The 13,361-nt window shown below is 39.5% G+C and overlaps 1 protein-coding gene across 2 annotated transcripts in view; it reads right to left on the bottom strand.

Annotated features, from left to right (window-relative positions):
* INTU (inturned planar cell polarity protein) overlaps nt 1-13,361 on the bottom strand; it is a 71,974-nt gene that overhangs the window by 18,003 nt on the left and 40,610 nt on the right. For both annotated transcript variants that reach the window (XM_079771341.1, XM_079771340.1), the window contains exons 6-8: nt 12,943-13,032; nt 11,404-11,481; nt 7,899-8,088 (exon numbers count right to left, since the gene is read on the bottom strand). In XM_079771341.1, the coding sequence (XP_079627467.1) occupies nt 7,899-8,088; nt 11,404-11,481; nt 12,943-13,032 (358 nt within the window). The remainder of the gene's footprint in view (nt 1-7,898; nt 8,089-11,403; nt 11,482-12,942; nt 13,033-13,361) is intronic.

Here is a 13,361-nt window from a genome sequence, read left to right on the forward strand (position 1 = left end):
GAGGTAGCCAATCGATGATTCTCTCATCATTGATGTTTTTATATCTCTCTCCCTCTCCCTTCCTCTCTCTGAAATCAATAAAAACATGTTAAAAAACAAACAACAGTCCCAAATAGAACATCTTGTTTTTAAGCTTTGCAATTACAAAAAAATTAATTTAACATATAGGCATTTTTAAATTAAATCACAATTGAAAACTAGGCTTCCCTCTGAATTCAATATAAGATAATTTATGAGATTTAAAAATTGCTTTGTTTTAAGTTAGAAATTTTTTTAAACATATTAAAATTCTTAAGAGGAAAAAATCAATCACAATGTAGCTAATCTATTTTGAGTTGTTTTTATTTTTCTGTTTCCTATATATTTCTCAACAGAGGGATTCTTAGAAAATATCAACATTCTTCCCTGTCTCTCTCCCATCTATCTATCTCTATAAAAGCCTAAGTGACTGGCCGGTAGCTATGATGCACAATGACCACCAAGGGACAGATTTGCTGATCAGTAGCTATGACTGGAACTGACCACGCAGGAGCTACAGTGACTTGGCAGCTGAGGTTCTCGAGTAACATACCCTGAAACAGAAAGAGTATGCCTGATTCTTGGGTGAATCACCTGAGAACCGCCCTCTCACAATCCGGGACCCCTCAGGGGATGTTGGAGAGCCGGTTTCGGCCCTATCCCCACAGGCCAGAGGGACCCCACTCACTCCGCAGACGCCTTGCCTTTTGAGCCACAGCCCCGGCCGTGGGAGGTTGGCTCCAGGGCATGTCTGGCCCGTCTTGCCCTGTCCTACCCCACCGGCCACCTTCTAATTAATTTCCTTTCAATGTGCACGAATCCGTGCACCAGGCCTCTACTGTTTTGTATAAAAGGACTGTTAATAATTATTCATGGATTAAAACATGAAGGCAGGTGTTCCCTTGAAATCTGGCACAGCTTATCTACCCTACAGAGTTATTAGAAAAATCTTTTACTTAGGATTTAGCTTTTGTTTCTATGGAAATTGCCTAAACTCCTTCATGCATTTCTTTTTCTCCCTAAAGCATTCACAATTTAAAAACAATAAACTTAGTCAGCAGTTTAATCTGTAATGCATACACATGAATTAAAAACTATTGGCAATGAAAGTTTGTAGCATATATGCTATTTGTGAAAAATAATCCTCTAAAAAAAAGTCCAAGGCACTCTCTGCAGGACTGTTTCACAAACTGTGTCTTATTGAGATGACAAAAGCTTTGGAAACATTAGTCATGCTTTTCATTGCTTTTCACACGGTATGACTTATTACTCATTTGTGACCTACATTTTTCTGCATCTAGCAAATACTTCATGCTCTCCTTTCTGCAGCTATAGTTTTTCTTGGGAAAAACTACAGGACAAAAAGGAAGTTACTCACTTGTGATTTTTTTATTTCAGAAATGTTACTGTTTAATGGGTTGCTGTTCCTGCTATAGAACTCAATATATAGGCTAATGTACAAGGTTATTATAATTGTTTCCTCATATTCCTTAAGAGAAAAGGTAAAGTATCTTTTCTCTTAATTATTCCAATGTACCTTAGGAAAAAATGATTTAACAAAAAAACAGAAGATCCGACAAAAAACAAAATAAGGAAAATTACAAGCACCTGGGAAGAACACTGAAGACCTCACTGTATACTAAACTGAGAACAAGTTAAGTTTTTTTCTATGTTAAAATAACTTTCCACCTAAATTTATTAGGTATAAGTAACCTCACATGCATATGTTTTTAACTATATATTTTTAAAATTGATTTCCGAGAGAAGAGGGGAGAGAGAGAAAAACATCTCTGTGAGAAAGAAACATTGATCAGCTGCCTCCTGCATGCTCCCCGACTGGGAATTGAACCTGCAACCTGGGTTTGTTCCCTGATCAGAAATCAAAACGGACACCTCTTGGTGTACGGGACGAAGCTCCAACCAGCTGAGTCATACTGGCCAGGGCTAGATTTTTTGACCACGGCATAAAAAGCCTTAATATTTTTCATTAGAAAATATATAGTCACTAAACACTACTATTTTTTAACACAGTAAGCAATTTCAAAGAGAAGTGTGTAAATTCTTTGAGTTTGCTGGTAATTTCAAGGGTTACTAGTTTTTAAAACTTTATATTCACTAGAGACCTTTAGATCACTTTATAGAAGATGTCTATCTCATTTTCCAGAAATTTTGTTCTTACTTTTCTTAACCAGACTACAAAATATAGAAAAAGTCTAAGCTATGTCCTCAGTGTTTTCTGTGTATTAATCTCGCCTACCCAACTGAACTGTGAGCTTCCAGAGGAGACTTTTCTGTATTCCCCAAAACATAACACAAATCTGAGTACCTGGCACAATGAAGATGGATCTCCAGACAGTAGTGTTAGACTTAACAAGGATAGAAGCAACTAAAGACAAGCAATTGGTATGACTTGAGGCCACAAATTAAAAAATATACACCAGAATTCACAGAGTGAGATCTCAGTTCAATATTCTTTTAGGTTGAGATAAATAAAAGCATACAGTCCTTTTAATAAATGTATGCTAAATTAAAAAAAAAAAAATGCCAGGCTCGCCGAGAAGCAAAGAGAGAGGACTCAAATAAACAAAATCAGAAATGAAAGAGGCAAAATAACAACAGACCCCACAGAAATACAAAGGCTTGTTAAAATATACTATGAACAACTCTATTCCAACAATCTAGACAACCTATAGGAAATGGACATATTCCTTGAAAAAATACAACCTTCCAAAACTCGATCAGGAAGAATCTAAATATCTCAATAGGCCGGTAACTATGGAAGAAATTGAAGCAGTCATCAAAAAGCTTCCAGCAAACAAAAATCCCGGTGAAGCATCCATCTTATATAAAAACTGCTGTTTGAAATTTTAATCCTGCTATTTGGCTTCTGTAAATGCTTGCTTAAATAATAAGGAAAATAAGACTACTCCCACTTCAGAGAGGCCATTAAACCTTCCCCGGACGAAATTATCAGTGCTGGCACCAGGCCAAGCCTTTGGTTGAGGTCTCAAGGCCCCAGCACATAGGGGCTCTTTAAGAACTTGCAAGGGAGGCCGGAAACACCCCATATTTGGGAGACAAAGAAGGTAAAAACATATAAATAGGGAAAATTCCTCCATGTTGGGGCCCAGAATTTGAGAGACATTTTCCTCTGGACCCGTGCGTAATAAATGTAACTCCATCTCTCTAAGTTTTGCTTGGTTCTTCTCCAGTTTTCTGTAACACCGGGGCCAGACAGCTTCACAGGGGAGTTTTACCAAACATTCAAGGAAGAACTAAAACCTATCCTCCTCAGACTATTCCAAAAAATTCAAGAGTAAGGCACACTTCCAAGCTCATTCTATGAAGCCAGCATTACCCTAATACCAAAACCAGATAAAGACAACACAATGAAAGAGAATTACAGGCCAATATCTCTCATGAACATAGATGCCAAAATCCTCAACAAAATTTTAGCAAATTGGATCCAGCATTACATCAGAAAGATCATACACCATGACCAAGTAGCATTTATCCCAGGGATGCAAGGATGGTACAATATCCACAAATGAATTAAAGTGATACATCACATAAACAAATTGAGAGATAAAAATAACAGTCATATCAATCGATGCAGAAAAAGCATTTGACAAAATCTAACACCCTTTCTTGATAAAAACTCTCAGCAAAGTGGGAATAGAGGCATCATACCTCAACATAATAAAAGCCTTATATGACAAACCTACGCAACATCATACTCAATGGGCAGAAACTAAAACCATTTCACTTAAGAACAGGAATGAGACAGGGATGCCCACTTTCACCACTCCTGTTTGACATAGTTCTAGAAGTGCTAGCCATAGCAATTAGACAAGAAGACATAAAAGGTATCCAAATTGGAAAAGAAGATGTAGAACTGTCATTATTCACAGATGACATGATACTGTACACAGAAAACCCTAAAGACTCCATTAAAAAATTGTTAAACTTAATAAATGAATTTGGCAAGGTAGCAGGATATAAAATTAATGCCACGAAATCTATGGCATTTTTATACACCAATAGTGAACTTACAGAAAGAGAGACTAAAAAAACAATGCCATTTATTATCGCACCAAAAAAATTAAGATACCTAGGAATAAACTTAACTAAGGAGGTAAAAGACCTGTACTCGGAAAACTACAGGACACTGAAAAAAGAGATAGAGGAAGACATAAACAGATGGAAGAACATACCATGTTCATGGATTGGTAGAATCAACATCATTAAAATGTCCATACTACCCAAAGCAATCTACAGATTCAATGCACTCCCCATTAAAATACCAATGGCATATTTCAGAGACCTAGAACGAACTCTCCAAAAATTCACCTGGAATAAAAAAAGACCCCAAATAGCTGCAGCAATCCTGAGAAAGAATAACAAAGTAGGAGGGATCTCAATACCAGATATCAAGCTGTATTACAAAGCCACTGTTCTCAAAACTGCCTGGTACTGGCACAAGAACAGACATATAGACCAATGGAATAGAATAGAGAACCCAGAAATTGACCCAAACCACTATGCTCAATTAATATTTGACTAAGGAGGCAAGAATATACATTGGAGTCAAGGCAGTCTCTTCAATAAATGGTGTTGAGAAAATTGGACAGATACCTGCAAAAAAAAAAAAAAAGAAACTCGACCACCAACTTATACCACACACAGAAGTAAACTCAAAATGGATAAAGGACTTAAACATAAGATGAGAAACCATAAAAATACTAGAGGAATCCACAGGCAGCAAAATCTCAGACATATGCTGAAGCAATCAATATCTTTACCGATACAGCTCCTCGGGGAATGGAAACTAAAGAGAAAATAAACAAATGGGACTACATCAAAATAAAAAGCTTCTGTACAGCAAAAGAACCATCAATAAAACAATAAGAAAGCCCACTGCATGGGAGAACATATTTGCCAATGTAATCACCGGTAAGAGTTTAATCTCCAACATTTACAGGGAACTCATACAACTTAACAAAAGGAAGATAAACAACCCAATCAAAAAATGGGCAATGGGCCTAAATAGATACTTTTCGAAAGAGGACATACAGAAGGCCAAGAGACATATGAAAACATGCTCAAAGTCACTAATTATCCAAGAGATGCAAATCAAAATGACAATGCAGTACCATCTCACACCTGTCAGAATGGCTATCATCAACAAATCAACAAATGACAAGTGCTAGCGAGGATGTGGAGAAAAAGGAACCCTCGTGCACTGCTGGTGGGAATGCAGACTGGAGCAGCCACTGTGGAGAACAGTATGGAGTTTCCTCAAAAAACAAAAAACGGAACTTCCATTTGATCCAGTGATCCCCCTTTTAGGTATATATCCCAAGAAACTAGACACATCAATCAGAAAGGATATATTCACCCCTATGTTCATAGTGGCACAATTTACCATAGCTAAGATTTGGAAACAGCCTAAGTGCCCATCAGCAGATGAGTGGATTAAAAAACTGTGGTACATCTACACAATGGATTTTACTACACTGTGGTAAAAAAGAAGGAATTCTTACCATTTGCAACAGCATGGATGGAACTGGAGAGCATTATGCTAAGCGAAATAAGCCAGGCAGAGAAAGATAAATATCACATGATCTCACTCATTTGTGGAATATTATGAACAACATAAACTGATGAACAAATACAGATCCAGAGACAGAGAAGCATCAATCAGACCGTCAAACCTCAGAATAAGGTAGGGGAGGGCAGGAGTAAGGGGGAGAGATCAACCAAAGGACTTATATGCATGCAATGGGGGGCTAAGGACCCATATTTAATACCTTAATTAAAGAAAAAAATTAAAAGAAGTAAAAGTTTCCTTTAAATATGCTCTAACCTCCTTCCAAATAAAAATTATACACTAATACTCTAACACTAATACTCTAACACTACAATTATGACTACAACTAGAGGCCCGGTGCATGAATTTTGTGCACGGGATGGGGTGTGTGTCCCTCAGCCCAGCCTGCACCCTCTCCAAACTGGGACATTCCTCTCATAATCCAGGACTGCTGGCTCCCAACCACTCGCCTGCCTGCCTGCCTGATTGCCCCTAACCACTTTTGCCTGCCAGCCTGATCACCCCCTAACCACTCCCCTGCCAGCCTGATCGACGCCTAACTGCTCCCCTGCCAGCACGATTCCCCCTAACTGTCCTCCCCTGCAGGCCTGGTCACCCCTAACTGCCCTCCCTTGCCAGCCTGGTTGCCCCTAACTGCCCTCCCCTGCCGGTCTGGTCGCTCCCAACTGCCCTCCTCTGCAGGCCTGATGACCCCCAACTGCCCTCTGCAGGCCTGGTCACCACCAACTGCCCTCCCCTGCAGGTCTGGGTTCCCCCCAACTGCTCTCCCCTGCTGGCCCGGTCACCCCTAACTGCCCTCCCCTGCAGGCCTGATCGCCCCCAACTGCCCTCCCCTGCTGGCCCAGTCACCCCTAACTGCCCTCCCTTGCCAGCCTGGTCACCCCTAACTGCCCTCCCCTGAAGGCCTGGTCACCCCCAGCTGCCCTCCCCTGCAGCCCTTTCCCCCCCAACTGCCCTCCCCTGCAGGCCTGGTCCCCCCCAACTGCCCTCCCCTGCTGGCCTGATAGCCCACAACTGACCTCCCCTGACGGCCATCTTGTGGCAGCCATCTTGTGTCCACATGGGGGCGGCCATCTTGTGTGTTGGAGTGATGGTCAATTTGCATATTACCTCTTTATTAGATAGGATGGGCCAGGCTTGATTCTAAGCACTTTACATGTAACAGCACATAACTCCTCTATGAAGTAGCTACTATTATTGTCCCCATTTTAAAGATAAGAAAATTCAGCAAAGCAACTGATATATCAGTTTAAATTATTATTCAACTGTCAAAAAAGTATTTATTTGATTGGACATTAAGGAGTTTCATGAAGAGTGGAACCTTTAATTGGGTTTTTACTACATCAGGCTGGGTTTCTTCATGGGCAGGGAACTGGCTATGGCATAGTTCCTTGTTTAATACTAATCCAAATGCTGTGTCTGAATACATTGTTGGTGATGAAAATTTCTGAAATGATCTTTCCAGTTATTCAGCAGTAAAGTTATTCTAGGTCTGCAGATATGATTAAAATCACTTTGATGATACTTAACCATCAAGAAGCCTTACCCTTGGTAAGCTATATAGGGGACAAGGCAAAAGCTAATTACATATGTTCATGTAAGGAAAGATTTTGTTATGATTAGTGGAGATCTATACTTAACTAAGAATATTGTTTGTTAGACAATCATTTCATTTACCATTATTTTACATACTAGAAACATAACCCTAACATAACCTTACATTATAAAATCAAAGTCACGAAATTCACAAATAAGAATACAACATATAATTATGATTTCTGAAAAGTAATTCAAGTTTGGACAAAGCTTAAATATTGTAAAATGAAAGAGCTAACTTTTCTTTAGAAAGGAAAATTTGTCTAAGTTCACTGCACTGGACCTCCTGCTTCACCAACCAATCACCTTTTTCACTCTTACCCACAATCCTGAAAATAACAAAAAGCTTTAGGGGGGAGAAAGGAGAAGAGAAGATAGAATTATAAAACAGCTGGTTCTATGATCAACGTAATTTGATGAACAAGAATAGATCAATCTAGAGACAAATGGTTGGGGAGGGGGGGTTAGAGAGCAACCAAAGGACTTACATGCATGCATATGGGCATAATCAATGGACACAGACACTGGGGCGGTGGGGGCTTGCCCGGGGTGGGAATGGCTGGGGTGGGGGCATCGATTGGGAAAAAAGGAGATATATGTAAAACTTTAGACAATAAAGCAAAACAAAAAAAACAGCTGGTTCTGATTCTTACTTTATGACACCTAAGATTACCTTGATTTCCTGTGGAAGTGTGAGCCACCGCACTCCAGGGAGATTGTCTAAAAGAACTGCACTGGAGGCCTCGTACTGCTGGGCACTGGGACTGGCCCTGCCATGCAGCGTGGCAGGCTGGAGGGCTCTTTGAAAGAACAGTTCAAAAAAATGATCCAACCGAGGAACATTCTCAACCTGGCAAAAGGCACTGAAGAACCAAGAGCTCTAAGTTAGAAAAACACATGGAAATAAGGGGACTGGATCTTTCCCAACCATATAGCTCTCTTCCTTACTCCTGTCTCTTAGTAAGAGTTACTGCTATAATGTTACTGATGGAATGTGTTAAGAAATTTACCCTGTCAATATTTTTTACCCTAAAACCTATTCTCAAATGCACTGAGTAGTGGTACTATGGAAGAACCACATGTTAATACAAGTGGTATATCTACAGAAGAATGGGCTCAAGTCCCCTTTTTGTAAAAAATGTGAGTTGTTTTTACCTCTAACTATCAACCATTTACAACTCTCAATATCTTTCAGGCAATATGGGAAAATAAAGAGATTTTGAGATTTGTAATAGAATAGATCTGGCTTTGAATCTTATCACTACACTTACTAGGTAGATATCACAGGAAAATAATCTAACCTTTCTCTGAACTTTGTTTCCAACTCTGTAAAAATAGGGATAGTACAATCTAATTCGCATTCAAACTATCTAGTATATAATTAGTATAAGCACATATAAAGCTCATTACTTAGTAAGCACATAAATTAACCTAAGTTATTTCTTCCCCTCTTTAATGAAAGCATAACTATTGAAAAATTCAAAAGAAGGAGAGAGAGAAACTTGGTTTTAGCCATGTAAAATAATACAACATTGCCTGCAACATTCATTGGAGTAGCTCACTGGATAATATGATTGGTAATATTAGCAGAATACTACCCACTGATTCATTCAACAAATTACTTGAGTGCCTAGTGTGTTCTTGATATTTTATTCTTGTCTTTTGTCTTGATATTTTTTACTACTGTACAGCAGTAAAAATATCAAGACAAAAGACAAGGTCTCTGCTCCTATGGAGGTCACATTCTAGTAGAGAAAGACAAGTGAACAAACAGTAAAAACATGAACACTTACAAAGGACTGTGCAGAGAACAGGGCCTTGTGAATGTGTGATGTAACTGGTTGGCTATTTTAGATCGAATGGTTGGGGAAGAGTCTCTTAGAATGGGGCATTTAAGCTGAGATCCCAATGTCAAGAAGGTCCAGTGGGAGCAGAGTGCAAAAGCCAAAGGGGGAAACAAGGTTGGCCAGGTGCCTACAGAACGGTGCAGAGGGGTAGGTGTGGTTTGAGATCCAAAGTCAGAAAGGTAGGTAGGAGCCAGATAATGTAGAAAGATCACTCTAACTGCATTTGGAAATTAATTAAAGTGGACTTGACTTGGGGTTGTGAATACACAATACAATATACAGATGATCTATTATAGGACTGTACACCCGAAACCTATCTAATTTTATTAACCTACTAGAGGCCCGATGCACGAAATTCGTGCAAGAGTAGGCTTTCCTCCCTCCTCGCTCCACCCCCACCCCTGCTGCCAGCACCGGCCTCCCTCTGGCACCCGGGACCTGGGCTTCCCTCCGGCAGCAGGCAGGCACCCGGGACCTGGGCTTCCCTAGCAGCCCTGGCTTCATCTGGAGGATGTCTGGTCTAATTAGCATATTACACTTTTATTATTATAGAAGATATCACTCCAATAAATTCAATAAAAAATCAAATTTGAAAAAAAAAAGTGAAACTAATTAAGGTGGCAACAATGGAGGCAAGGAAACCAGTTAGGAGTTTACTGTAGTAGTGAGAAATGGCTATGGCTAGAGAGGGTAATAGTGAAGATGGAGAAAAATGGATGGATTGGCTGATATGGACTTGCGGATGGACTGGCTGGGAATGGTGAGGGAAACTGTTATATCTTTAATTTGATCACAACACTAAACTTTGTTCATATACAATCAGTTTTCTGTGGCACAATGCACCTTTCATATCTTTCATAATTAGAAAAAATATTGTTATTAAAAATTATTGCAAAACGACTATTAACAACATATTGGATCCATACTGCCTTTCGGTTTTAAGAACTCAGTGGATCTTCACATTTATGGTTTGCCTTTCAAATTCTCACTTGGACAAGAAGTAACTAGTTCAGTTGGTTGCCATCTTGGAAATACTTCCAAATCAATGGAAGCTAAATTTCAAGATGAACTTCAGAGAAAGTAAGAGTACCTCTGCCCCCAAACCACACCATTGAAATCTGCAGAACAACTCCAACTGATTATCTTCATGAATAGGATTTATTGCAGGAGATTATTCTTTGATTATCTCTGGTTTTATGAAAACAGAAAGCTTCAATTAGGGTAAAACACAGCAAGCTTTAATCATCTAGTATAAATTTAAGGAGATAGTTTATAACCACATCCTTACACTTCATTGGTTAAAAATGTCTTCATTGGTAAACGGCAAAAGCCTTGTTTGTGGCTGCCTGGCCTTTTGCAGTTCACACATTTGGAAAATGCTAACAAGTAAGTAATTGAGAGGAATGTGTCTCCTAAGCAGCTGTTGGAGAACACTGCAAACTAGACAATTTTCCCAGATGGCACAATCACAAAAATCCCTAAGACTGCTTTGAGAACAGGGACAGCAAAAATCTACGTAGAGAAGCAGAGAGCTGATACTACTGTGGTTTGGAAAAGTGTATAAATGGATTGATTTATATACATATATACGCTGAAGACATTGAAAGCAAAGGTATCATTTTAGCTCTTTAGGTACTGGGACTTACAAAAATCCCACAAAGAGAAAAATCTATTTTCCATCATAATTTTACCTGTAAAAATGTTGAACAGTTACCTCAACTATCCTTCTTCAGATCAAGAAAGATGCATCACATTATGGGGTAAGGTGAAAAAGCAAGAGGCAGAAAAAAATATAAAGTATGAGCCCACATGTGTTCAAAAATAGAGTATTCATATTATATAGAAAATACACAGAAGGATACACAGAAAACTAAACAGTCTACTGTGATTTTTATTTTATTTTAATAGTGCGTTCATTTTTAGTTGAAAAATTTTTTAGAAGGAAGTATCACATTTTAGGATAGTAAATTTGACACTGGTATTATAATCAGAAAAACACACATAAAAAAACAACAACACGTAAAATCTTCTGTTATGAACAAATGCTCTTACATTTACCCCTACAGAAATATATCAAATCAAAATATAATTGTGGTTCATTACTATTTCACTAAAGTAACATATGAGACCAATAAAAGAAAAAGCAAGGGATGAAATGAAAAACTGCTTAGAGCTATAATTAAAAGCCAGTAGTAAAGGATGATAAAATAAGAAGGAGGGGAAAAAACAACCTCAAACAACTAACTTGCCAAGGAAGGAATGGTAGTAAGTGCAAGAGGTGATTAGGCTCAGACACTTAAAACTTGAGATTCAATTCAAAGAAGTACTTACCCATCTAACGAACCATACATAAATTTTAAGGTTTGGGCAACATTTTCTATCATACTCCTTAGCTGAGGAAGAGGAACTCTAAAAAAGGTAAAAACATTTGTTTATTTGTAGCATAACCAAACGATTCATATCTGAAAGAAGCAGACCAAATTTGTAGCCTCTGCTCAGTTCCTTAGCTGGGCTTCCTCGCCCCTCCCTCATGGCCTACGCTGCCTTTATCTTTACTTTGTATTTTGTCTTTATTTTGCCTTCTGGGATACTAAAAAAATAAAGACAAATGATTTATCCTAAAGTATCTTATTATGGATGTTCCACAATTTTTATAAACCCACACTTGCAAAACAACCCAGCTTTTCATAATCCAGCCCACTGGCCTTGGGCAGTCTCCTAGCAGGGTCCTAAAACCAAAACCCTGCAGATAGCAAGGGACGACTATCATCCACTTTTAGATAGAAAAACACACATTAGTTTGTTAAAGAGAGCCATCATTTAGCGTTTATCATACTGTTATTCCATGGTGTTAAAATTTTGAACCCCACATTTATGATAGATCATATCTCTGTTGAAAACTGAAGTCACCTTTAAAACATAATCCATTTAATATTTTTCACTGTAGCCTACTTTGGAATTCCTGTTTATGATGTTAAACATGCCCATAAATTGTCTGATACTCTTCCTCTCGAGATGGAGCTTAATTCCTTCCCCTTGAGTGGGGGCTGGACTAGGTAACTCATTCCAACAAAGAGTATATATAGTGGAAATGATACCATCTCTATCCTAAAACTAAGTTATAAAAGGTCTTGTGGCTTCCCCCTTTCTCTATTTTGGATCTTGCTCTGGGGTAAGCCCAGGGACATGCTGTGAAGATGCTCAAGCTATCTGCAGGTTTTGGTTCTAGGACCCTTCATGGATATCAAAATCCACAGATGCTCAAGTCCCTTGTATAAAACTAGAGGCCCGATGCACGAAGATTCGTGCAAGAATGGGCCCTCCTTCCCCTGGCTGTTGGCACCGCCTTCGCTCCAAATGGAGCCGCCTTTTCGCTCCAGCCCGGAGCCGCCTTTCCACCTTCCCACGTTGCCCAGAGGCCCGGAGTGGTTGGGGCAGTGTGGAACGCCTGCGTTGTCGCCATGGTGACGATGCAAGTGTCCCGCCCTGCCCCCAGCCGCTCAGCGCCTACATATGCAAATTAACCCACCATCTTTGTTGGGTCAATTTGCATACTCACTCCTGTTTGGCTGGTGGGCGTCGTGAAGGTGCAGTCAATTTGCATCTTACTCTTTTATTAGTGTACATAGCATAGGAGACTGCCCAAAGCCAGTGGGTTGGATTTTGAAAAGCTGGGTTGTTTTGCAGTATGGGTGTACAAAAATTGACATCACATGAACACACAGTTATTGTACTAGTACAATGGACCTTTAAATCGTAAAGCTGTTTAAGGAGTTTGCCTTTTGACGAAAATGGCATAATTTTAATGAAACAAACTATGTTAGCAGTATTTGAGAAATGATTTTAAGGTCAATAAAACCCTCAACTTACTCTTCAGCAGGCAGGCCAATTAACAACAACTTGTCAGATTCTTTCCAATAAGCCACATGAATTTGTTTCCCATTTAAAAGAAGGGACGAGCTAAGAAAAAATAAAGTTAGAATATCTTTAAATGTTATCCTATATCATAAAGAAGTAATATACAAATTAACCCTCACACCCTCATAAGATGGCTGCATACGACCAGGCCATCAGGGAGGTTAGTGAGGGACGACCAAACAACTGAACAGCAAGCAGGCTGCGTGGGGTGACGAGGCCGGCAGGGGAGTTAGTGAGAAATGACCAAATGACTGAACAAGCAGGCAGTGTGGGGCGACCAGGCTGGCAGGGGGGTTAGTGAGGGACGACCAAATGACTGAACAGCAGGCAGTGTGGGGCGACCAGGCCGGTGGGGGGGGGGGGCAGTTGGG

Source organism: Cnephaeus nilssonii (genome assembly GCF_951640355.1).
Source record: "Cnephaeus nilssonii genome assembly, chromosome: 5".
NCBI lineage: Eukaryota > Metazoa > Chordata > Mammalia > Chiroptera > Vespertilionidae > Cnephaeus > Cnephaeus nilssonii.